This window comes from Temnothorax longispinosus, chromosome 1 (assembly GCF_030848805.1).
Source record: "Temnothorax longispinosus isolate EJ_2023e chromosome 1, Tlon_JGU_v1, whole genome shotgun sequence".
NCBI lineage: Eukaryota > Metazoa > Arthropoda > Insecta > Hymenoptera > Formicidae > Temnothorax > Temnothorax longispinosus.
In genome coordinates, this window is record NC_092358.1 from 4,354,200 (window position 1) to 4,380,558 (window position 26,359).

At 37.2% G+C, this 26,359-nt stretch overlaps 1 protein-coding gene and 4 non-coding genes across 7 annotated transcripts in view; 1 reads left to right on the forward strand and 4 right to left on the reverse strand.

The window, feature by feature from the left end:
- LOC139816050 (uncharacterized) overlaps positions 1-23,448 on the forward strand; it is a 76,984-nt gene extending 53,536 nt beyond the window's left edge. For all 3 annotated transcript variants that reach the window (XM_071783353.1, XM_071783370.1, XM_071783361.1), the window contains 15 exons: positions 2,692-2,856; positions 8,282-9,183; positions 9,687-10,070; positions 12,737-12,917; positions 15,235-15,333; positions 17,311-17,531; positions 17,636-17,774; positions 18,437-19,203; positions 19,335-19,426; positions 19,872-20,461; positions 20,612-20,858; positions 21,232-21,477; positions 21,704-21,884; positions 22,120-22,390; positions 23,311-23,448. In XM_071783353.1, coding sequence (XP_071639454.1) covers positions 2,692-2,856; positions 8,282-9,183; positions 9,687-10,070; positions 12,737-12,917; positions 15,235-15,333; positions 17,311-17,531; positions 17,636-17,774; positions 18,437-19,203; positions 19,335-19,426; positions 19,872-20,461; positions 20,612-20,858; positions 21,232-21,477; positions 21,704-21,884; positions 22,120-22,390 — 4,485 coding nt within the window. In that variant the 3' untranslated portion in view covers positions 23,311-23,448. The remainder of the gene's footprint in view (positions 1-2,691; positions 2,857-8,281; positions 9,184-9,686; positions 10,071-12,736; positions 12,918-15,234; positions 15,334-17,310; positions 17,532-17,635; positions 17,775-18,436; positions 19,204-19,334; positions 19,427-19,871; positions 20,462-20,611; positions 20,859-21,231; positions 21,478-21,703; positions 21,885-22,119; positions 22,391-23,310) is intronic.
- Positions 13,326-13,397, reverse strand: Trnae-cuc (transfer RNA glutamic acid (anticodon CUC)). Its single transcript has one exon. It is a non-coding gene; the product is annotated as a tRNA-Glu (tRNA).
- On the reverse strand, positions 13,548-13,619 carry Trnae-cuc (transfer RNA glutamic acid (anticodon CUC)). The gene has a single exon. It is a non-coding gene; the product is annotated as a tRNA-Glu (tRNA).
- Positions 13,985-14,056, reverse strand: Trnae-uuc (transfer RNA glutamic acid (anticodon UUC)). Its single transcript has one exon. It is a non-coding gene; the product is annotated as a tRNA-Glu (tRNA).
- Positions 14,522-14,593, reverse strand: Trnae-uuc (transfer RNA glutamic acid (anticodon UUC)). The gene has a single exon. It is a non-coding gene; the product is annotated as a tRNA-Glu (tRNA).
- Positions 23,449-26,359: the final 2,911 nt, after the last annotated feature.

Here is a 26,359-nt window from a genome sequence, read left to right on the forward strand (position 1 = left end):
CAGCCCCTAACGAAGAGATAAGGCCTCGCGGAGCGCGCAATCTTGATGCACCCTGCTGCATCCGCATCGCTCGTTAAGCGCGCGAAGAGACGCGTACGTACGTAATTTACGTTTGCGCAACGTTCGTAACTATTGAAATAGCATAGAAGTAAAACTCCCGACGTTTACGATAGTGAGTATAATACTTATATAGAGTTATATGACAGAAGTGAATAAAACCCTGTAGTGAGAAAGGAACAAAAGATGGAAGATATACTTTTACGATTCAATATTTTACGGTTAGAAATATCCGTTGTGAAAAATCGTAAAAACTTAGATATCTTCCGCTTTATAAACACATCAATGTGTATTTATCAATGTTCAAAAAGAAATAACATGATGGTTTAAATAAACATTGATGGAAGTTATAACGTAAATAAAACCAAAACTGGAGAGGAGCGATTCAAAAAGAACGTTAACTTCCGCGTTTTACATTTTATTTACTCTGAAAATCAATGATTTGAAAATAGAAATAAAAAAATATTCTAAGTTTCAATAAAAAATATTTCTCTTTTCATGTAAAATTACGAAATAAGCTATTATTAATTATCTCGAAAGCACGGTATCGATTAAATGCAAAATGCAAAAGTTCTTTCAATAAAATTCGTTAAGATCTAGTATTTCAATCTGCTTTCTGTCTGTCTGTATCGTAAACTAACATCAAGATGTAATATTCAGTTTCAATCTCAAATAAAGTATCGGTGCATCTCCATTAACGATACTTTAAAGCGTATCGAAAAATAAATTCCGATTCGTCCAACAGGATTCTAGCAAAAGAGAAAAATGAGAAGCTTCACTGCACACAGAGCAAAAAGTATAATAAATTTCACTGCACTTTTAAGTTAGAAATAATTATCACTTCGTTAGTAATTTAATATTACTAGTACACTTAACATGAAGGCGATAATGAAAGACTTCTATGAGAGACTATGAAAGGCGAGACTACTTAGACATCGTAATTAAAAGGTACAAAAGAAAGTTCGGTTTTTTATCTTACAAAATGTGCTTCTACTATAATAAAAAAAATTATGATAGTAATTTATGCAACTTTCCTGTAATTTTTGTTCCGATTCTATACGACTTTAGATCGTGCATGAACTTAAAGTGTGAATATTTTATAGTCTACACTGTTCATGGCAATATTAATTGAAAGTAATTGCATGTACAATTTCATTACGCATTATGCAATTAAACAAATGCATATTATTTTCTTACGTTTTGTGTAACTTTTAATCTTCTACGAAAGCACTAGCATGCACGGGGTGTTTTTACAAATATTTCAATCAAAATTTGTCGAAGAATTAGCCTTTAAAAATATTTTTCACTTGAGTTGTGCTTTTGATCTAAAATGTCCTAAATCCATCATTGATAACAGAGTCCCGCGCACCTTGACATTCACGTCACGACTCCACTTTTCCGGAGAACACGAAACTCTCGCCGGTGATGGTTGCAGCATCAGGGTACACAACGACGATTACCTGGGCGACATAAAGCTAGCGCGAAAAAGCACTCGCCTTTCCGGCGGTTGTCGCTCTTACATTTTTCATCGCGTGACACAGTGCACAAGCGAGTTGTTAGAATGATCTCTGTGACACGGTGAGAGCACAGGTGCTATATAGTTGCATATGCAACAACATCACTTCTCTTCTACGTAAATAAATGAAAAAACCACGAAGTCAATATATAACGGGAAGATTTACAAAAATCTCGTTTTTTTACGTTTAATTATAAATGTTGACAAAAAATCGTGAACCGCTAAATAAAATAAAATGCAAAAGTAATTAAAAATGACAGAAGAAATTATTCATACTGACGCTGTGCTATTTATTCTTTTCGAGCAACGGAAGTATCGAATAACATCGATGCTTAGTTTTCAAGTATCAAAGGGATGAAGTCGACATTTTCTAGTACTATCGATGAAAGTATCGGACAACATTGTTTTTCCAGCGAATAAAAATGTGGATAACTCTAATACTTCCTCGAATCTACATAATCTTCCTAGACATGTTTAGATGCGTATGTGCAGTATACATATTACCCCGCGAAAATAAGAAAAATTGCATCCGCTTTAGATAGAAGCAGTCTCGACTCTCAAAATTGATGTATTCTTCGACATGCACAGCTTATCCGATATAAGATATTGTTCCTGAGAGTATTGTACCCCTTTCCTCCAGATAGTAGCATTCTTTTATTTATCAGTCTAACGCTAGTGTCTATCACTTAGGATAAGAAACATATCAAAATTTATCGCGAGTAGAGATACTAATATTTCTCTACATTTTTAAATAGCCATTCTTTTGTTTATATATTCAACAATATAATTCTGCGTGCAGAGTAAAGTGTATTTTAAAAATGGATGGCAAATTCAAAAATTTTCAGTAGGAATACGTATAACTACTTAACACTGCGCGCAGTCGAATATCTTATATACATATAGTAACTTACGTTACTTTACTTATTGTTAAAAGAGAATTTACAAACTACCTATATATGTAATAGAAATCCTGAAAATTCTCAGTAAAAGAATAATGTATTTCATGACATATTTAATGTAATTATTGCATTTTTTAATCAACGCAAAACATACTCCTACTATTAATCATATTTAATGTTTAATGTGCTTAATAAAGATTAATCTCATTTTGATTCCAGATGTGGATGTATTCCTTAGGCAGAGCATTATTAGACACGACTCCGAGAGCAACGGCGTTAACGGGGACCGTTTCCGTTTCGCCCTCTTCCGCTTTGCAATCAGTGTTGGCCGCCATGACGGAGCCTGATCCTCGCAGACGTGCCTCCTTGATGAATTTGCTCGACGTAAGTCTTAAGTTCTTAAGTTTTAATGAAATATATTCTTCTATCCAGATTTCCATCCTGAAGGTCTCTTAGCCCCGTTACATTTCCGTCAATCTCCGCCAATTTTCGTTTAATTTTCTCATAATTTGTCAATATAATTTGTATGTACAAATATATTTAATACGTTTTACTCGTACTCTTTAAAAGACTGCTGCACGTTATTCATTCATCATCAGTACAAACACTCACGCGCACACGCACACGCAAGCTCCGCGTTACCTAACTGGCGAGCATTGTGCGCAGCGCGTTGTACAATCTGTTAATAAAAGGTCGAGACTACCGATTTTGCCGTGGGGTACGGTTAGATAGCTCGAAATTCCGAAGTTCATTGTGTGTGCACTATCGACGGTCCGAAATAAATCAACGAGTATCGTTTAGAGTGACTCTTCAGCGTTCGATATTTCACTCTGCGCGCCGTAACAACGCATCGTTTTCACGTATCTTTCTCAAAACAGTTTTCGATTCTCGTGTTTCATCATTCTGCCGGTTGTTCGATATATCTGGAGTTAGATAACGTAACATTCATCATTAAACGACGATATTTAATAATGTACATTTTAATTTTGCTTGTTTGCATTGTTTTACGATTTATTTTTATATATATCCTATGTTATTTTTTGGAAAATATTTTTTTACGATAAAAAAATCAGTCGTTAATAATCGCGAAAAATATACTTTTAAAAAATAATATAATAACACATTTCAAATGAATAAGGTTCTATATCGCTGTATTAAATTAGATGTTTTAATAAATATATATCAAAGAAATCGTCTCTGCAGACAATTATGATTACGGATCATAGATATACATTATTCAACGTATATCGCTGCGACTTGGATCTTGACGACCCGCAGATTAACAATATCAATCCCAATCCCATGTACCGCAGCACATATATAGCAAAATTAATTTTCACATCACGATTACAAATGGCGAGTAATTCAATGTCGTGAACGTATCCATGCGAGCAGCTGCGTCAGACTGGAATTGGGCACAAACACATGAGGAATGCATAGCGTGCGCCAAGAAAGGCCGGGTCGTCTCTACGGTGAGAATAATAAAGCAATTTGTCGCTAATAACACGCGACACTACCGTGACGATGAAATTTCGAGACGCAGCATGTCATAGTAACTAGATCCTTAACTTGTAACTGCGACTAGATGTTACAGCAGATGTGTATATACGTGTCCATCCAGTCTCCATGCTAAAGTTCATGTATCTGCATAGACATGCATCCATGTCCTGATGCAGATCGTAATCGCAAGAGCCAAGTATTTTATGTAGACCATCATGCTTATGCATTTTATTCATGACTTCCGTTTTATACAATAATCACCTAAATTGTGATTCTCATTGTCAGAAAGCAGAAAGAAAGACCATAAATGAATATTATCATCGTTATAGAAATATGAAAAATGTATTGAGCGCTACACATATTTTTCTGTAATATCACGCGACTATGCTCTTGCTTACTTTTTATTGTCTCTTCGGTAAATTGATCAAGCGATCGAGGGATCAATTGAATTCCTAAGCAGGAATTTAATTCAATGAGAAAGTCGAACTGAATAATCAATATTACGGATTTTTTTCCGCGATAATTTTTTTAACTACGCACGGCTTATGTCTAAACTTCGATAATGTTCATGCAGAATTAATCGATAGATCACATAGACTTAATCATAGCCACGCGACACCGTGCGGCCCTCGAGTGTCCGCCGTCGGCTTGCATGAAAGCTCGCTTTAATTGAATCACCTATCACGGGCAGGGCGAGTACGCTGCGCGTGCAGCATTTGTACGTCGAGACGACATTCGAGGTGCAAGCAGATGCCGATGATTTGCATGACAAGGAATAGCAATGTGAGATGTCGTGGTATAACGGTGAATATACGTACCTTTAAATGACACTCGAAGAATGAGTCAGTCAGTCCGACTCAAAACAATATTTAATATCTGATAAAATACTACATTGTGAAATTTAATTAACTGCACGGAGCAAAAAAAATATCCGTAGCTAAGCACGTAACGTGCATTGAGATAACATTGAGATAAATAATAAACGTGGATCCAATTTATAATAGTAGCCCCCAGTTACAATTACTGCAAATATAATACTGTTTGAAACTTTGTTTTAGTGAAATATTAATTTAAGGCTCCTTTAACAAGATATTTAATGTCCACAATTAAAAAGTTGTGTAAATCCTGTTTAATGAAATTGCATTCCGTTCTGTTCCTTTCAACAAACAAGAAACTTTTAATTTGCAAAAGAATTTGTCACAGCGAAGAAATGTGGAATAGCATTTATATAAGATATCTTATTATTGTGTCATTATATATACATATGTATGTACATATATGTATATAAGAGTCTTAACACAAACTGAAAACCAATAGAATGAATATACGCTCCAACAACTGCCAACCGCATATAATAGGTCGATGAGTCGTGGTATAATACGTTCGAAGGATGAAAAAAGATAATGAAAATGATATATGTCATGGAAAATACTTCATATTGTTGTAAAAATGTGTCATTTACCTAACATACAATCGCATGCTCGACGCATGACATTTCAACAAAAAATATTTATCTGTTTACAATTATATTACGTTAGACCCAATGGTATTTCAGACGCGTGTTGTTTTATGTATCGATTATAATTTGAGTAAACAAATTTTGTATATAAAATGTAAATATACAATTACTATATATTGCATCGAATTGATTTCTGCCGATTGTTTGCATAGTCTATCCGTGTAATAAACAAAATAACATTAATATTAATTGAAACTCCTGTTTACCTTACTCGCATACTAGAGTTAAAATGTATTTTTCAGATGTCGACGCGATGTCGACGCGAAAATTTTCGATTTCAGTTTCACACCGACGGGATTTAACGAGGGGAGTTAATGCACACGTGCGATTTCTACCTGTTCATCGGATTTTCAACGACAATTATACAGATGCAAATGGCAAGATTATGAAATTTAATCGTGGGCGACGGGCTCGCGCGACGCCTCCGCGCATGATTAAATTATTTTGATCGGACAGCAAACAGACGGGATATACGTGTGATGCGGACTTCTCTCACATGTAAATATTAGGGTGAACAGATAGCGTGATAGAGGATCGGATGCGGTCGCACGGTGCAACACAGCTATAGGCTGCAGCGCGAAGCGTATATATTTCCGCACGAACGCGGAGCACGCGAGCGCAACGCGATGCGAAATTTTCCAATTCTAGTCTTGGAATGTGTATAAACTTGAGATAAAGGAGAGAATCGTCTTTTCTTCCTTGCTTTCTTAGGAAACTCGGGATGAGAAAGAAAGAAAGGGAAATTTCTTACATTCAATTTGTAAATAAGGGAACTTTTGTGCGAGAAAGATCGTAATATTATCCGACTTTTAGCATATCAGCTCCAGAAATCAGTCCAAAAATTTACATAAAATATGCACTCCGATTTTATAATGAATAACTCAAATGAATAACGATATATTGAATGCAAGAGTTAGAACGAAAATTAAAACGGAGTCCATTGCAAGCGCAATAAAGCCATCGATAAATCTGCGCGAGTCCAAATCTCTCAAAAGATTACTTTATGTAGGCACGGGATCATTAAGCGACTGCGACATTACAAGAAATAAATTCGCGAACCGGTATAATTCCGTGGATCTTTCGGGGGTTTAGCGCACCTCGAACGGCGTGATGAGTGGCGGTTCCGAGCGCAAAATTGTATGCGAGGGTGGTGGCTCACATATACCTATACGATAATTTCGCCAAGCTCGATGATTAACGGCCGACAACCTCAAAAACGCGGCGGCCGTTATCGCCCGCAAACAACGAGGCGGGCGGCCGTCTAATAAGTCGTCCATCTCGGGTCGAGATAATAATTCTGCAACTCCGATAACCCCCAAAATTGATGAAATCGGTCGGCGGAGAGGCGGAAGGACGAGAGCACGGCATGCGGCGTAATGCGGAACCGCAGTTTCTAGGAGGAATCCTCGGCAGCCAATAAATTATCCGTTCGAGTACCTACTTTGCCTGACCGTATCTATCCGCGCGGATAAAGCAAGCCTGTGGCTGAACACACCGGGGTTAAGACGAGTGCCCCACTGACTTCGCAGCCGGTGGATGCCAATCGTGGCGCGAACTGAGCTATCCAGCGAAACGATTTGCCGTTATTTGTTAAGAATAATAGTCTACACGTCTATTACTCTTCCCGTACATCGCTTATTCCTTAATATCCCAGTGCAATGAAACGGCATATCAGCTTCAGGTCTGTCCATTGCCTTCGTATATAGAGAAACTTTGTATACCATAGTTGAATGAAAGGCTGTCCTATTTATTGTATTTAGCTTCAGAACACTTCTGCATTAAACTTTCTAACTGATTAATATATTTGTCTGAATTCCATTCTTGACTACTGGCAATTTTATCATCTAATCATTATTTATAACATACTATTTGACACTAGAATTGACTTCCTCGTTAAGCAATATTTAAAACCAATTTTTTTATCAGCTTAAAATATCCTATTTTTATCTATCTTAAAAATTGAAAGAAGAAATACTTGAGCAACGAAACGTTACGAACGCGTTTATCACCTAATTAACGTTGATTAGAACTATCCTAGTTGATTGCGAGTAATAAAGCTGAAAGCTAGCGTTACGATGCATAAATCCAAAAGCGACATTCTAATTAACTGTACAAATAGATATTTAACGTTGTCGACAATGATTATTTCATTATAAAATCTTTGCGAAAAGAGAATAATATTATTAAATCTTTAACTGTGCGTGAAGTTTCGCATTCATCATCATAGAGAACACAATGACGTGTTAATAGGTGCCGGTACTTCTCCTCGAGGATCTTAGCTTAGCTGGATCTATAGAATTCCGGCAACAACTATTGTCTTCTTAAGCTAATAGTTCATCTCCTGCACGATGCGAAAGTTTCGAAACTAGATAATCGGCGCGCTGGGTAGCACGATAAACGCATCTTCGCGATCATATTATGTCTGCGATGATTACTGCGAACTTTCAGATTTGCATGAACGTTTATCTGATATATATACATATATATATAATATATATGAATTAAGTAATTCTATCTTCACAACAGGATAAGGCTAATTGTATTCTATTCTAATCATTGACATTTAAAAAATAGAATTAAATTCTGAAATCTCGAATTCTGAATTTTTCATGAATTATTTAATTAAAGTATTTATATTTTTACAATGTTAATCATATATAGAACTATAACTTGTGCAATTTCCGCTTCTATTGCGGATCCTTTCCTGTCGCTATCAAATATCAATAAAAGCTACCTACGCCATTAATACACGACTCGACGATATGACAGTATCATATTCTCGCTTTGCAGGTAATATCCGAATATTGCCGAACGCGTCTACAAGCAAGGCCCTTCACGCACATAGTGATGGAGATGTATCGAGAGGTTGTGAAGTCGCCGCAATATGCAGCGCGGAAACGAGCAGTTCACTATCAGCTGAATGCCCTGTGCCCTACACGAAACATGGTCGAACAATTGAATCAGCAGAAGATCTACAGTCTCCCACTACGACAGCAGCAGGAATATGTCCAAGCTATGAATGGTCAACCTTTTCAATATCAGGCTCATATTGGGCAACATTTGTCAAATCAGTTAATTGTCCAACGGCAGCAGCAACAACAACAACATAATCATGTTCAACGGACAGTCAATCAATTTCGCTCGCTTCACCAGCAACAAGATCACACGCAGCAGCTACCAAAGAGTCAGCAGGATCATGGTAGTCATCATTACAATTACCAGCACGCAAAAGGGGCGCATTTCAGAGCACAATCGCGCAATTCCCAGTCGCATCCCAATTTAACGAGCTTGTGCGACTCGCAGCAGCAGCAGCAACAGCAACAGCAACAACAACAACAACGAGAGACCGCCCTCAGCGCCTACAGGGCGCACTTTCAATCGCAGCTGGATATCCAAAGCGGCAGCCGATCGATAGGACCAGCGACGGCACGTCGGATTCATCATCACTCGAGGACGTATTCGCAACCGGTTTACACGCGGCTTCAACACACCAGGAGTAGCGGCAATCTGCCGACGGCGACGAGCGCGATGGCCGACGGTAATCCCGACGGGAATGTTTACAACGACCCGATATATGCCCTGCCAGTTAAGCCCTTCCTGAGCTCCCAGGATGTGCGAGTCAATGGACTGTCGGCAAAAACCCACCCGATCTGTCACGGTGACGACGTTTACGGATCGTCATCGATAAACAGGTACGTGCGGGACATCGTTAGCATACTTACACGCGCCAGAAAAACGAATCAATTTTTATTATTAAGCTACAAAGATTCAGCCCGACCGAAAAGGCACTTCTTTACTTGTGCCAATCAATTTTATTTGTAATTTAACTTATCATAATTTATACAACCTATATTCTTCATATTTATTGCCTTCATAGTTGTTATTTCTTAACTCACGAGGTTAAATATAAATTCTGAGATGAAAAAGATTTAATTTCTTTTTAAGTTCATTGTAAGCGTGAATTATAAGAATGGAAACAGTCTTTATAGATTCTGCACAATAGTTTCTCATTATAAATCAAAAAGCTTTGAGGGAGATATTACATTTGAGCGCGGATATTCTCACGAATTTAAAGTCGTTCGGTCCCAAATGTTCGTCAGAGACTAATTACTTCTAATCTTAAATAATTTTTCCTATTGGCGCAATGTCCCTTTCTCATTCTGAGACATTACCAATACCAACTCGTTCGAAATAGGCATCCTTCGAATACCGGTCGTTCTCAGCCCGACGTAACTTCGCAACCAAATGAGCGTCTTCGCGAAGATATGTACGGACGAACACCTCCGGGAAGGGTGCTCCTGCAAAGGCAACACTCGAACCCGCAGCTACCGAGCAGGACGCAAGCTGACGAGGATTTCAAACGATTGTCGCAACCGAGCGTCGCAACAGCCGAGCCTCGATACGTCGGCGTTCCGCGAAAAGAAGAACAAACGGTACGACAACACAATTCAGCAACCATGAGACTAAGGGGAATCCAGGGACCCCCGAAGCCACCTCGAATTATCACCACTCTGAGAAAAACCGCTCTCTCCGATTCGGAATGCAACAGCCATACAGAGCCGCCGGCAAAGCCTCCCAGGTAATTTCTTTTGTTTCCTATATTATACTCAATTATCTACGTCAGTTCACTATATTCTATTATACATCAGCTTTCTATCACGATGAAAGAAAGAAGAAAGTAGGATGTTCGTCAGAGAAATGAGTAACAAATTGCGTGTTACTCATTTTATTAGAGAAGAGCATTCAATCCCGATTGCAATTTGCTGTTTCGAATCGTTACAAACCATCTGAGGTAGCGGATAAAATTTTAATCAATAACCAATTTCGTTTAGAGTAAGAAGAAAAGAAAAAAAGAAAGGAGCTTCTGTATACTTCCCATTCCTTAATTAAAGAAGTCCTTTTATTTAGAATCTCTCCGAGTAAAAAAAGTAAAAAAAAAGGTCTCGTAAGGTTTTAGCATTCCCTTGAAAATCGCCAATATATAACATTATGCACCGTACACTGTGCGAAAACGAGGAAACTTGCAATTTTGTATAACGATAATGTCGCATTATGAATAACCCAGAAATTCATATTTCCTGTTTTAAAATTCACACTTTCTCTGCCGGAATTTCATCGATCTTGTGACGAGGGCGGGCGTTTCGGAGGTAATTGAGGACACAGGGGGACGTGAAACAGTTTCGCGATCTTCACGTGCGACCCGCATTATTAAGTTTTGCCTCCCAGTCATATGTTCGTGTTAATAAGCGCTTACGAAGTTCACTCTAGCAGAGAGAAGCGTCAGAGACAATTTTCCTCTGACGCATCGTGGTTTCGAACAGCTCAAGATACACCGGAGCACGTGAAATTAGCTAGATGATGCAGCTAATGGCAATCGAATGCATGCCGATCGACTGCTCTACGTCCATGTCGTGGAAAGGTCAAAACACGGCACGCGGCGACAACTTTTGAACTTCGTGAGAGTTACGGAGTCCTAGATTTTATGATGACATTTAGTCGAGCGAAAATAAAACAAAAAGCGCGCAGTTGGACAGGAAATTAATACAACTTTTGTTGTATCTAGAAATTATAATAAATCGGAGTCAATGTGATTAAATTAAAATTAAAAGTATATAAATTCACACAAAAATATTATTAAACTATAAAGATCCAGCTCAATCAAAGATGCCATATCTCTATTTAATTGTGTAAATGCAAGTATGTTCTCTGGTACTATTTTCACAAATCTTTACTATTCTCTCCTGTGGACATTACATCCCTAGTACGTTGCAAAAATTAATTTGGCCTCGAGAAAACACGCGAGCTTTTACCTCAACGCGTTCTTCCTGCACCAAGTTCTCGGTGTGAACGACAGAAGAGAAGAGAAGGACAGGAAATGAGAAAGACAAGGAAGCATTTAACGTTGACTGCCTAAAAAAGCATTTCCGGAGTCTATTCCAGTTAAAGTTTAATTAAACTCGGTGCGACAGAGTTCGTTAACATCGCTGCATATAGCAAGATCGTGTTCTACGTGCTGTCTGTGCGAAATTTTGCCATAGGCGTGTTTCGGTTCGTTGCATAATTAAGTGCATCGCGGTATGTTATGCCGAATGAAAAGCTCCGCTTGGCTCGATCCATATTAATCACGCGGCAGCAGAGAAAAAAGGGCGAGAAAAATGAAACCAGCCTCTTCAACGTCAGCTCGATTACATTTGACTTATACTACAGATTTATTGCGCATTTTATTAAGAGACACAATAATGTCTCACGTCAGGTGTACGTGTGAGCGATCGAGCCGCAAGACCGGATATGTCTTTTATGACATAGCTAGTTGAGACTATACGCAATTTATATCGTATTGCTATAACGGCTGAACTGATTGGATTCTGAGTAGACTCAATCGAAAGCTGATGGAGAAAATATATAACAAAATTATCTTTATTTTTGTCCTACATGCGCTATGAGCGAAGATGATGCAGCGAAAAGCCAAAAATGCAGTGATTATATGATTTGGTCATTGTCGCCTAAAAAAGTCTCTATCAGTCTATCTGCACCATTTGATGTTAGACGAGGTGTTAGGCAACTGACTATCGACTTATCGACAGTATTGACTACTGTAAGGGCCATGGCAAAAAAATTGACCAATCACAGTCAAGTAGTCTTGAAAACTTAAGTCATTGGTTAATTTGCTTGTTGCTAAAAATATAATAATTATGAACTTCTTCTTTGTGTGTGTATTTAAGATATATATTTAATGTCTATTCATATTAATCAATATGCATTAAATGTATATTTTTGATCCAACAAAACATTGAAACGAAGGAATTTATAAAAAAATAGGAGTTGAGAACTTTGCTATGTATGCAAATTGATATTTAATAAGCAAAGAAGTTTCTATTTTTAAATACGATAAAAAATAAAGATTATGAATCTTTCACTGCTTTTTTAGGATATAAAATTAATATTTCCTGATATTAAAATGTACAAAAAATAGCGATATTAGTAAAAAATTACCTTTTAAAAATGGTTTTAAAAAGAATGCACGTGAAAAGTGTTCCACAAAAAATGTTACTTTAATCTGTCAAAAAACTTGTGTAAAGAATGTTAAATGTGTGTTTAATGTAAAAATATATACTCAAAAATCCTACAAAAGCAATAAAATAAAAAAATTTAAAAAGTTAATTTTTTTACTGATATATTGAAATACGTTGTTGTGATAACTGGTCTGTTTCATCTTGAAGAATCGTATGAAAAATATTTTCTCAGAATTATGGTGAGGAACGGGCCAAGAGCTCGGCGAGGAAAAGCAGTTCAAAGAGCACCGTCGCGCTTGTACAGAACAGTGGGTGGACCCACGAGGTGTTTCAATAAGGCGCGATGTGTTGGTCCTGAATTTGTGGTTCGTGCCAATCAACCCCCGAAGACGTTATGCGTGGGACAAGTCAAGGTACGAAAATAAAAGTATATTAATTAGAATGATTAAATGATTAAACTTAGATTAATGATTAGATGCAGGACGTAAATAATTTTATAAATAACCTGCGGTACACGGTTATGTTTCACTTTTAACTTCCCATTTGTCGTAAATTTCTAAATTATTTAAAATTACACACACAAACTATATTTTACAAATCAAATTTCTAGTATAAAACGAAATATTTTTAATGGAAATGTTCAAAATTGTCTACATTTGATCTTTATTCGTTTCTCGCGTATTAATTTCAAAAGAAACGATTAAAAAATACAAAGAATATTTAAATAATTCATGGATTCTGGAATGGACAGAAAATTAAATGGAGGACTTCATTGTCAATGTAACTTTATAAAGTTCCGCAAAACCTGTAAAAAAAAAGATTTCCGGTACCGGGAATCGAACCCGAGCCTCCTGGGTGAGAGCCAGGTATCCTAGCCACTAGACCATACCGGAGATTGTATGGCCCCTTTGCTATAAGTCGTCACTATCAGCCGACATTCAAATTATGAATTATTATATAAATTTATTTAATAATTTCTAAAAATAAAAGACTATAAAAAATTACATTAAAATATTCGCAAAAATAGAAATGCAAAATAAATTTTCCGGTACCGGGAATCGAACCCGAGCCTCCTGGGTGAGAGCCAGGTATCCTAGCCACTAGACCATACCGGATGACGATGATCGTTCTCGAAACAACGCATGAAATTGATCATATTTTTAGAAAATGTATCATTGCGTATTACATCACTGAAATCTAATATGTAATATATTAAACGCTATTAATAAAAGAGTATTCACATTTTTTAAATTACATTGCACTATTATTTAATATTTTTTTAAAATTATTTAGAAACAGAGATCAATTTATATTATACAAAATTTATTTTTTAATTTCAAAATAAGGATACAAAAAATTCGTGATTAAAAAATAAAAAAATTTAACATAATTTTAGACATAAAATTAAAATAATATTTACTAACATTGCACGATGCATGAATAAAAATTAAAAAATATTTAGACTGCGAAAAAAAAAATTTTCCGGTACCGGGAATCGAACCCGAGCCTCCTGGGTGAAAGCCAGGTATCCTAGCCACTAGACCATACCGGATTGAAGACGACGAGGCTAAAGTTCACATATCCAACTGCTATCAATAATATTGCATTTGATATTAATTTTAAAATAACAGATACACATAACAAGCTATTATATCACAAAATATAGACTTATTTTACAGAATATAATACATGGAATATATACATGGAATATATACATGGAATGATATATTATTATGCAATTACCGAACATAACATAAAATATTTAAAAAATGTTTCTGATTTTAAAATGTATGTTTAATTTTCAAGATATATATGAAACCATTTAGCATATTGCATTTATTTTAATTTAATATCTTTATTACTTTCTGCCTCTCTGCAGCTATATTATAAAAACATTAATAAAAATATTAATAAAAATCGTGTTATTTAACGCTTTACGAATTTTGTTTGCACCATTTTTGCAATACAATTTTAATCTATTCTTTTTATTTTTGCCAAATCTAAATTAAAAAAAAATTTCCGGTACCGGGAATCGAACCCGAGCCTCCTGGGTGAAAGCCAGGTATCCTAGCCACTAGACCATACCGGATTACGTTTAGGAACGTTCTTAAGAACGTACTTGTAGCTATATGACGGTAAAATGGGGTAAAAAAAAGATATTCCGGTACCGGAAATCGAACCCGAGCCTCCTGGGTGAAATTAAGCCAGGTATCCTAGCCACTAGACCATACCGGATCCTGGTGTCGCCCTTCAATTTAGCTGTGTACGTGTGGCTTTGTGTATTAGGCAACATGAATTATTTTAATATAATTTCAGAACTTTCGTGTCTTTTAGATAAAAAAACTAACATCAACGATTTATTTTCTTGGACTCTAAATAAATATTAATTTTATTCAACTAAAATAAACAAAAATAATGTTTTATAGGTTGGTTTCCTATATTGTTGTATAAAATATACTTGGCGCGAGACACTACCGTGTCTCTTGATATTTGTAATTTATAATTTCCATACGATATTAGAATTAAAATAATGATAAATAGAGATATATTACTTATGCAATTCGTAAAATAAATTATTCCATATTTTTTACAAAGTAATTTAACATTTTCTTGGATGTAAGGGAAATAGATCTGACAATAAACATTTGCATCAACATATAAAGTTGCGGAGAGAAAGACAAAATAGAGAGAGAAATATAAGATGATATAATTAATAACTCGTCTGCGTAGGCGGGAAACTCTGGCCGGATAGTCGTAATAATGCTAACAGGACAACGCGTGGAGGTAACCTGTGATCCTCAAAAGGTCACCGCCGGGGATTTATTTCAGGTAAGCTCACTGGTAAAGTGCACTAAATTCGTTAATTTTCTATGAACAATGATGAAATAACGCACGTTTCAAACAAAAGATGAATAAAAAAAGAAAAAATCGGATATTTCACGTAGCTTATTCGGTACTTATTCTCGAAAGATTATTAATGAAAAAATTATCTAATACTCTAGACCAATGACATTCTTCAAAATTTAAAGTTCGATCGTAATTTAAAATATTTAAAAACGCGTTAATCTTTATTTGTGATGTCGTTATATAATCATTATTTTATTGACAGTCATTCGCAAATCAGGCATTTATTTATCCGAGAATCAATCATATGACTAAACTAATGGTCACTGCTTTCGCATTGTCAAATTTGTACATGTAATACGTTAATCCAAAGATAATGAAGATATAATAAACATCAGCCCATTTAAAATAATATAAAAGCATCAATATAAATCAATCAAATTAATTGATATAACTTGGAAATCAATTTTCGATGATATGCTTGAATATTATCTCGTGTCTTATCGCACATATCTTTCCTACCTCGTAAAAGTTCTTTTCTGCGAAAAATCATACCTCAGAACACTAATAAATTGTATCACCTATAAGTAAGTGAAATATATGTATACGGCGTCTACGCAAGAACATCGGCGTGAAAGAATTATTTTTCATTTGCTGCGTACGCGGAAGAATGTATCCTGCCGGTATATATCCTGACAAAAATCCTTTAAAAAATATACTTCGTCCGCTAGTTCTCGAGCGGAACTGGTTCGATCGTAATGCTCGCGCGACGGTGGCCTCTCAAAGCCACACTTAGGCCGCGAAAGCCAAGACGTGGCCGGTTGTTTACGAGACCACAAATTCCGGCGTGAACTCGCGAGAAGTTCTGGCGTGCCGCCAAGCCTAATCATTATATACGACAGATCCACAAACCACGAGTTATGTGATCTCGACGAGCGTATCGCGCAATCCCTTCTTCCATAAAAATCTATGTTTCAACATTTGTTCAAATCCAACATTACAAAGAGAGAGAGACACTTTTCTGTCTTCTTTCTGTCTTCTTTATAACGCTATCAATAAAATTATCAACGAAAATATCGATCGGCAATATCATTCTGAATTATTTGTAGAATTAAAATTAAAATAAAATCATTTGAACCTATAAAGCTATTTTATAATATAATTAAAACAATTATATTACTCCGCTACATTTTAATCAGTCAGTATTTTTAATAAGTCAGTATTTTTAAAATTTTTACAGCTTACCGAATATATACCAGACTTCTCTTTTACGAAAATACTGAAATATAAAAGTAGAGTAAGAGAATTTGGTGGCATTTAATTTCACTAGTCTAAAAAGACAAGTTTCAAGCTCTCTGTTTCAAGCTCGTAACTCTTCCTCTCACTGTCCATCTGCTGCTTAATTCAAGCTTTTAAACGTGACCGGAGTATTTTATCGTGCAATTTTTAATAAATGGTCGATTTACAGAGCGTCTGAAACTCGAGAGCTCACTCGAAACTTCCAAATTGGATTACTTCTGCAAATCCGCGCCAATAGAAAATTACCTCTGCGACAGAAATGCGTATCATATCGCGCTATAATAAATAATCTTTAAAGCAATCAAATGCACAAATCCTGTGCTCTCTGCATTTAATTGCTTGTCTCGCATAATAATTCCACGATAAATAGCGTGGCTTACAGACGCTGTTTCAGTTTTCCCTCTCGCGTGTCTTACATGCATTGCATAAGTAGAAATGCTAATAGAAGATATAGAAACATGTATCAAATTTATGTTATCAGTTTACACTAGGAATTGATATAACAAATAATTATATTTACATCTTTAAACTGATATTTGTTCGTATAACCACCGTTATTATATCCGTACCATTAAAGATTAAACCAACTGCATGGATTTAACCAATCTCAGACAGTTTTATAACATATACCATTTTACACATTATATACGCAAATCCTTCCAGGCTATTGTTCAAGCGGAAAGTCTCGATGAAAACTTCACTCTAGGACTGGCCGTGCTATTGGCCGGGGATTTCGCGATGTTACCACCCGACACGAAACTAAATAAAGTCGCACCACCGGGATGGTTAAGCAGCGGTAAAAGCAAAGGTTTGCTGGGCCTACCGACTAGTTTCATGCTGTATCTGCGGCTCCGATTCTTCCTGCCATCTCTCCGTGGCATCAGGTTCGTTCGAACCAGACAACGACAATACATTCGACTCGACTTAACTCGTTAGTTTCGTCTCGACTACGACTAATTTGTCCACTAATTGTCCATACTGTTTCCAGGAGTTGGATATCGAAGCATCTGCTATATCTACAAATAAGGCGATGTATACTGGAGCAGCAGCTGGTCTGCCCATATTCCGAATTAATCAATTTGACGGGCCTCGCACTTCAAGCTGAATTCGGGAACTACAACGTCAACGTGAGTTAACGAGTGATTCATACGATGCGCGCTATTTATAATGAGATTATCTTCACAATACGGAACAATAAAATGGTCAAAAATGATCGTAACTCTAGATAATTGGGATTATTTTAAATAAAATGAGAAGCTGAAATGAGACATCATAGATAGAAAATATTGCGACTCTGTAAAAAGTCTACACTCTTCTACTATGAAACACGATTAATTTATTTTTCACAATAAGACCTAGGAATTTTCATATATATACGTGAATCTATCGATTGTTAAATTCAAAGATAATAAGTTCTAAAATTTAAGTGAAATGGGTTAAAAGAAATAAATATTGTACAATATATTTCAAAATTAACGTCATTTTTTGCATCTGTCATACTTTCTTTTGATGTTAAAATGTAGAAATAGAAACGGTATATATCTATTAATATATAATATATATCAATAGTGTGTATTCTATAATTTCTATGCCATAAATTCAGTTATTAAACTACGTTCAACTATCAATACTAGATATTAATAGCTGAATAATTGTTGAGTCAGTTCTCAACATCTTAAGTAAATAGTTAAAGACGTTATTTTGATCTGTTGTGGCGGAGTTGACAACAAGTTTGACATAATCCATGCGCAACTTCTCTGCTTCATCAGAGCTATTGTATATCTCACAGGAGCACGGCTGTGGGGATTACTTCCTCCTCGAACACTACGTGCCGGAGTCCTTGGTATTGAGCGCGGACCGGCATCAATCGCAACCCTGCGTCGACGCCGATACACTTCGGGCGCAGCTACACCGCGCTCACCGCGACCGTCGTGGCTTGGACTCGAACAAAGCCGAGGAGATGTTCATAACTCACGCGCAGTCCTTGCCGGATTACGGTTCGCACTACTACATCGCCACGGTAGACTCGAAGGAGCTGGAGAAACTAATGGTGCGACAGAGAAAGGGGAAGACCGCCGTGTCTGACAACCGTGACGTCGTGTCGCCGCACGATGGTGCGGGAAACGCTTATCGTCAGGAGAAACCCGCTCGGGAAATCTATGACAGGATCGGGATCCCGCGATTAAGCTCTCGCGAAAATGTACCGATGATACCTTACTCGGACGAGCACGCGAAGAACGCTGGTTTATGCCGCGATGAAACGTGCAATAACAATAATAACAAAAACAACAATAATAATATTAACAACGTTAATGGTAATAATAGTAAAAACAGTAAGAGTAGTAAGAAAAAAACGGAGAGCAACGTGTGGCTGGCGATACATTCTCAAGGTTTGAAACTGTTAGAGCGAGGGGGCGAGCCTAGGGAGAGAACGGAACTGGCTCACTTTCTGTGGCGGGACGTGCAGACGTTGAGTTACAGTAAGAGTTGCTTGGTGGTGTACAGCAAGCTGAATGGAAAACGATGCAAGTTCAAATTGCGGATGGATCATCGAAAGTAAGTCTGCTCGTCGCATCGAGCGAACTCTTAATGCCGCGGCAAGTGCTCGAAAATGTGTATCGAGTGCCGCACTGCCGCTCACCACTTGCAATAACGACCTTTGCATAAAGTGTCTTTCTATTTTCTAGAAGTTACTTCGCCTTCAAGCTCACCTCCCTGCATCATCAGTTCTTCCTTAGACTTCGCTCGGAGCTCACGTCGCTTCAGGGCCTCGCTAAAGGTACACGTGCTTTCACCTACCGATAAGCTTGCTAAAATGTTTAAAACTTGAACTTTCCGCGAAAGTTACGCGATAGGAAACTAGCTAAATTGTGACACTTTGCCGCACGAATTTTGATCTTCCTCTTCTATGGAAATCCTCTTAAAACGTAAATTTCGCAGAAAACTGAACTGAAATTCAGCTGAAATTTCAATAAACTACAATGATGTTATATTAATAGTCTGGCAGAAACTATTAAACACACAAAAACTTTCTTCAAACCTCATATTTTAATTACTACTATTAATTTCTCAATCTATCGCGGTTTTTTATTTTTGTTAGATTTTTATAAATACAATAATTAATATAAATAAAGTTTAGTAATTCACAAATTTGTAAAATGTTATTTCTTTAAAACAGTCATATAAAAATATCTAGAATAAAATCAATCTATATTATTTTTCAGATTTTGGAGTGCCCCTGGCGGAAACAAAACTTACACCATTAAAGTCCAAGATCGGCGACGGTAAAACTAAGATAACGATCACGAGCGCGGTTAAAGTGCAGCAGAAATTAAATTATCCGATGCAATTGGAAGAATATCAAAACAAAGAGAACGAAAATCCTCAGAAAGACACAATTGTAGTGACGACAACGAAGGACGCTGGTCGCGAACCCGGCTTTTATTCGTCCGAAGAAGACGTTCTTTACGCGCAAGTAAACGTGCGATTAGAACCAGAGGGTCAATCGCGAGACACAGAAGAAGAATCGGAGAGAGGCTTAACGACACCGCACAAGATCCTGTTGGAACCCAGAGAAACGAAATCAGAGCACGACAAACTCTATAGCTGCCCCGGTATAGACAGTGAAGTTGAAACCGAGTGCACATATTCGCTCCCAAAAGTTATGTCGAACAACATCAACCAGCTAGATAAACCTAACAATCCGGAGGAACTATACGCCGCTATTAATAAAGTTCGTTTAACGAGAAAGAGTGAATTTCCCGTTCCGGATGAAGTTTGGAATGTGGCGGATGTCAAGAAAACATTGCAGAAGGTACTATAACGCACATTTTATACATTAATTGTTTACTATTCTCTCATTATACCATTAAAATACATCCAACAGCAGATTCTGTCCAAATTTGCTATTGAAAAACTTATCTCATATTTCTCTATTTAACGAAACGATGTTTCATCATTTTAGATGAAAGCGGCCAGTTTACCGAATCACGGAGCGCCGAGGCAGTCGGCCGGTTTTCGTACACCCAGTCTACCGCGTCGATTGGGTGTAAAAATGGGAACGCGAGCGATTTACAGCAGCTTAGTCCAGAAAGATACCGCGCTTACCGACGACACGGAGTCACTATCTCTCAAGTCCGATACCGAATCGTCTGTTCAATCACTATCGGCACGATCTACCGAGTCACCTATGCCAGAAGCGTATGTGCTAAGTAAGTGATGGTGTACACATATATTTTACGAATTTTCATACAAATAAAAATAATTTTAATCAATTCTACTTATATAAATAAAAATATTGCTCCTAACGACACTGCGATCAGATACATATACACGTTAAAAAAAAAATCACGTTTTGACAAAAATATTCTCACGAATTTTTACAAACTTTAAATAAAACACTTTTTAATCAAATTTTTATTTCTAAATAAATTAAATGTTTAAAACGCTGTTTTGTCATTGCTGTGTGTGGACAATTTTTAGCTACTTTCATTCTATAAAAATGTTATGCATCACTTACGTTTATTACAAATATCTTTGAAATAACAGTTTTACTTAAAATTTGTTTGCTTTTTGCTTCGATAGATGCCGACATACGGACCGACGACGAAACGTTCCGAATACCGGAGGACGAATCGATGTCCGCATCCTTAATGGCTCGTTTGGAAGAGCTGTCGTTCGCCGAGGAACGAATTTTGCACACGATCAAGTTGGAACGCGGCCACGGTGGTAGCATAGGTTTGCAAGTAATGGAGGGTAATGACGGTGGCGTTTACGTTCAGGCGGTCTCCGTTGGCGGATCAGCCGATATGGCCGGAAACGTAAATAAAGGTTCGTAAGTAAAATGTTCACATTGCTTCAAAATGAAAGCATCTAATTCATTCGCAGTAGATATCATAATTAAAATGCTAACGAATTGAATAAATCAAATAAACGGTGATATATAATGAGATATAGAAAAAAAAATTAATGGATTCAAATTAGAGAATAACATAAATAAATATAAATATAACTAAATGTACAAAGTAAATATCTTTAGTTAAACTTTCTTTAATAGGTGACCGGATCGTAGCAATAAACGGACAGAATCTGCTGAACCTTCGTTACGAGGACGCTCTGAAGATGTTGCAGAGCTCGTCTGAAACGGTCGAGTTGGTTCTCTCGCAGCCCGCTATTCGAAAAAGCATAGAATCGAGAAATGACCAAGGCCAGGGCTCTGTAGAAAACAATTACTTACAGTGAGTATTTCAACCGACTATGATTAGTTTGACAATTTGCTAAAATAACGGATATTGTCTTGGAAAAACGAATTTTCTTATCGAGTAGTTTCGGATAAATCAGGCATACAGCGTTTATTCGCTCCTTCCGATTCAATAATTAGTATAAATGATTAATTTTGCGAATTAATCAATATTCTTAAAGATCTCGCTGCATCCGCAGAGTTAACTCTTTCGTTCTCTATCTCGTTCGCAGTAACATCAAATTCGATGTGTCATCGGAGGCGGAAACGTCTAGTATGATGAACAAGTGGATCGTTCAGAAAACCACGGACGTAGCGTCGGTGCAGAATACTTCAAGCGCATATAGCAGTGCCGCATCCAGCGCTATGGGCAATCATAATAACGCCAACAGCCTATACATGACTGATTTCATTGATGACAATAATGCGTTAAAATCTGCCAGTATGTTGCTATCTATAGAAGATTTCGATGTCAGTAGAACAAGTCGCCAAGTTTTCATTTAGGTAAGTAACTATCTATACATACATGTAATCCGCGTTCTATTTCATATATATATATATAGGATATATATATATATATATATATATATATATAAAATTTTGTCAATGTAAAACCTCTCGACTTATTACGTTTTCCGCTGTTATTGACCGCATATGACGGAATCTCATAGAAAATTCTATTTGCGAAAAGACTATTATCTCTGCTAGGCCATACACGACTGTGCCAACGTACAGCAGCACTGTAATCGAATTGTCGTTATCCGTTTAGCGAAGCCCTTGTCGGAACTACTAAAGTTCGTAACTCTTGCTCGGTTAAATTAAAATTATTAGAAAAAATTTCAGGAATAAAAACGAATTTCTTATCTTAACTGTTCAGCAAATCTAAAATAATTTTATAAAATAAAGTAGCATATTTTTGTGTTAATTAAATCTACCTTTTTTAAACAAAGTAGTAAAGTTTAAATAACATACATAACACATGCTTTTAGCTTTTGTACGATATTTTGTATACGATAAAATGCATTGGATTTTTCATGATATTATTATGCAATGTTTTTATGTCTCTGTTTTTAATGAAATTACACCTAACATGAAATTAACCTTGGCAATGGTATATAAGCTTGGTATTGACCGTGTAACAGGAAGGGGAAGTCTGGATGTCATTTCTAAGGAATCATCTTTAGTATGTCTCGGGCAGTCTAACGTTGTAGTTACCCTCTCGCGTTCATATTCTGGAATTACCCGTTCGCCCGTTATATTTATATCATCATTCGCATTATGTACAATCGTAAGAATCGCAAACACGTTACAGTAACGTCACAAATAATATATCATTTTCAAATCAATTGAAGTCTCTCGTTTCTCTATCTTCTATCGAAATTAAAGAATATTTCTCTAAGGTCCCATCTCTTTTTCCCTGACAGATAATGGAAATTTAACCGAACCACCTGTGCCACCGCGGCGAATGAAACGTAAGATCAAAATTGCACCGATCGAACCGTTGGTAGCGAATGGAGCAGTAACGGGAACCACGAATGACGTCGCGATATCTCAGCAAAAACGTCCGCCGCCGCCGTCGCCTCTGCCGGAAATATGTCGACGAAACAATTCTGCATACCTCGAAAACCGCCAGCCGCAATGCGACATCGCGGCGAACTGTCCAAGAGTCGAAAGCGAGCAACACCGCCGTGAGAGTCGCGTCATCGTCAAAGACAGCTCGACGACGAGCAACAGCGATGACCCAATTCCAAAGTCAATCGTATCGAAACCGCCGTTTCTGTCTTCCGTCGATGTCGCGTTGTCTAAGCGAAAAGCAACCGACAAATATCCACCGCTCTTTTTCACTCTGCACGATTTCGAGAACGTAGTGTCCAACACATGGGATAGAAACAATTCTGTGGATCTCGAAGACACAAAAAACTTACACGAGAAAGAATCGTCGAAAGTGCATATGTTGGATGACGGTGATGTTTGTTTTCGCGTAACGACAACGAACCTTCCGTTCGAGAAGTGTCTGGACAGATCGGACAGATGGAGGGACCCTTTTGACGACGACGGTGACTTCGTTCGAAAGTTTGACGACTATCGATTCGAAGATACCACGAACGAAAACAATCGAATAAATGACAAGAGATCGCCTGGTTATGATGTTTTCAATAATAATGACGATTCAAAATGTCGTACAGGCACGAAGGTACGATTCGTGATCGAATCGTCAAATTCTTCCTCGTCCAAACGCGACTCTAATGTAAAAAACGGTGTGCCATGTGACAGTTCACAAAGCTACGAATCCATTCTCGGCGATGAACAAGCCGGCGAACAAAGCGCCGCTTCTTCCGTGAGATTGACTGAAATCCGAGAGGACGTAAAAGATTGCTGTGACAATACGCGAGATAAATCATACACGTCGAGTGTCGAGAAAGGAAATTCCGCAACGAGAGAAGACGATCCTTTTATACCGGCGGGCGCAAACAAGATTGACGCGAAATTAAAGACGATTCCACAAACGTATTGTGACGATAGAAATAACGACGTCAATTGCGAGGAAATTCGCGAAGAGGACTCTAATTCGATATCATGGAACATGCGAGCCAGCGATGAGAGTCTCAAAACCGGAAAGGAAAATATAATAACGTTAATAACGGGACAAACTATCACAAACGAGAAACACGACGCAAAACAAGTGGATCAAAGTAATAATACTTCAGAAGTTACGGAAAACGTTCATCGCTTTACAGATAAAAGTTTAGAAACGGCTTGCAGAATTGAAGAAGCGGCGAAAATAACACAAAGAAGAATACACCGGGAAGAAAAAAAGTTTTTTCAAAAAACTTGCGATGACATCAACGAGAAATGTGTTGCCAAGAACGAAAAAGCTTTTTTCGAGTCATCGCCAACTTTTTTAAACGAATGCAATGACGTTAAATCAAACAAGAACATTTCTACTGATGATTTCATAAACAAATCGGTCCAAATCGAACAAGCTCGACGGCTTCCTGAAGAGAATAAGGAAAGAAACAATTCTTTTGTGGATTCCAAGAATAACCACGAGACAATTTTACCGTCGGAAGACATTTTCGTAAAGAATATACCCGTGAAAGTTAGACGAAATTCTTTTTTGGAAACTATGCTATCTGACGATTCGACAGATATTTCGATGAATTACGCGATAATTTCTGCTATAACTTCAACAAGCATTGATAAAGAATTAAGCGACTCTAATAAATCATCAGATAAAATTCGGGAATTAGAAACAGATGTCACCACAGAAAGTGAACGTTTGCATAATTTTTCTAATGCGACAGAAATGGATACAAAAAATCAAAAAGTTTTAAAAAACTCCAAAAAAATGGAAGAAAAGATTGTTAAGATTTCAAACGTAAAGTCAATGCAATCAGAAAATAAAAGTGCCAGTGACGTAAAGAATGACATGCTGAATGAGCTTCTCTGCAATTTTAATAACATAAAGTTAAAAATAGTGAGCCCCGAGAATAAGAAAGCAGTAACAAAGATAGAAGATGACGAAAATATTTCTCGCTCGATTGCGATCGATAACAGAATTTCCAAAGAAAAAGAGAATGCATCTAAATTTGAAATATCTCGAAACGACGTTTGCAGCATTCCTTTAAACACCAAGGCTATTGACGTAAATAATGATATAATAATCGTTGAGGAAATTGTAAAGGAAGATTTCACGAAAATGAAGATCGAGGAAAGGCCTCAAGATCTCAAGAACGACACTCCAGTGGTTAGCGAAAAAATCATCAAGATTAATAGTATTGAAAAACTCAACAAATCATCCTGCGAGATTGAAAATAAAATTGTAAAGGATAACTCCAAAATGAATATCGATACAAATTTTGCAGATATCAAATCAGAGAAGATCAAGATGAAAACGAGTAACGGAAAAATGTTCGAAGAGACAAAAAGTGCAGTCGAGGCGAATCGAGAGAATAAAAAATCGCGAGATATTCGCATCCCCAAGACGATACTTAAGAAGACTAGCGTTGAGTGTGAACGGCAACAAGCCAACGAATTCCAGAAGAGAATTCCCATCGGAGCACCCGCGACAATGAACAAGATTTTCGATAGTAGAGAGTTCAAGGCGACGCGCAGAAACAGCCTGGAAAACGGCAGGAAGTGCGAAAAAGCTTCGAGGGAGATTCACACTCGCGGCGAAGAAAAGACTGACGAAGTAATCGCGGACGATGAGATCGACGATGATCGAAGAAGGATCGCGAATCGATCGGCATTAGCATTAGTAAAGGATACGATGAGTAGCGACGATAAGTGTGCCATAGCTAGGAAAACTATTTCCTTAAGCCCTTGTAATAATAATGACAATAACAGGGCCGTAACACCTGTAGCTAACGTAAGTAATGACCAATCATTTCGCGACGTTGTAACGATAACCCCGGGTAAAGTTAGGAGTTTCGTTAAGTATTACGAGATTCGGGGCGATGCGACGACCGT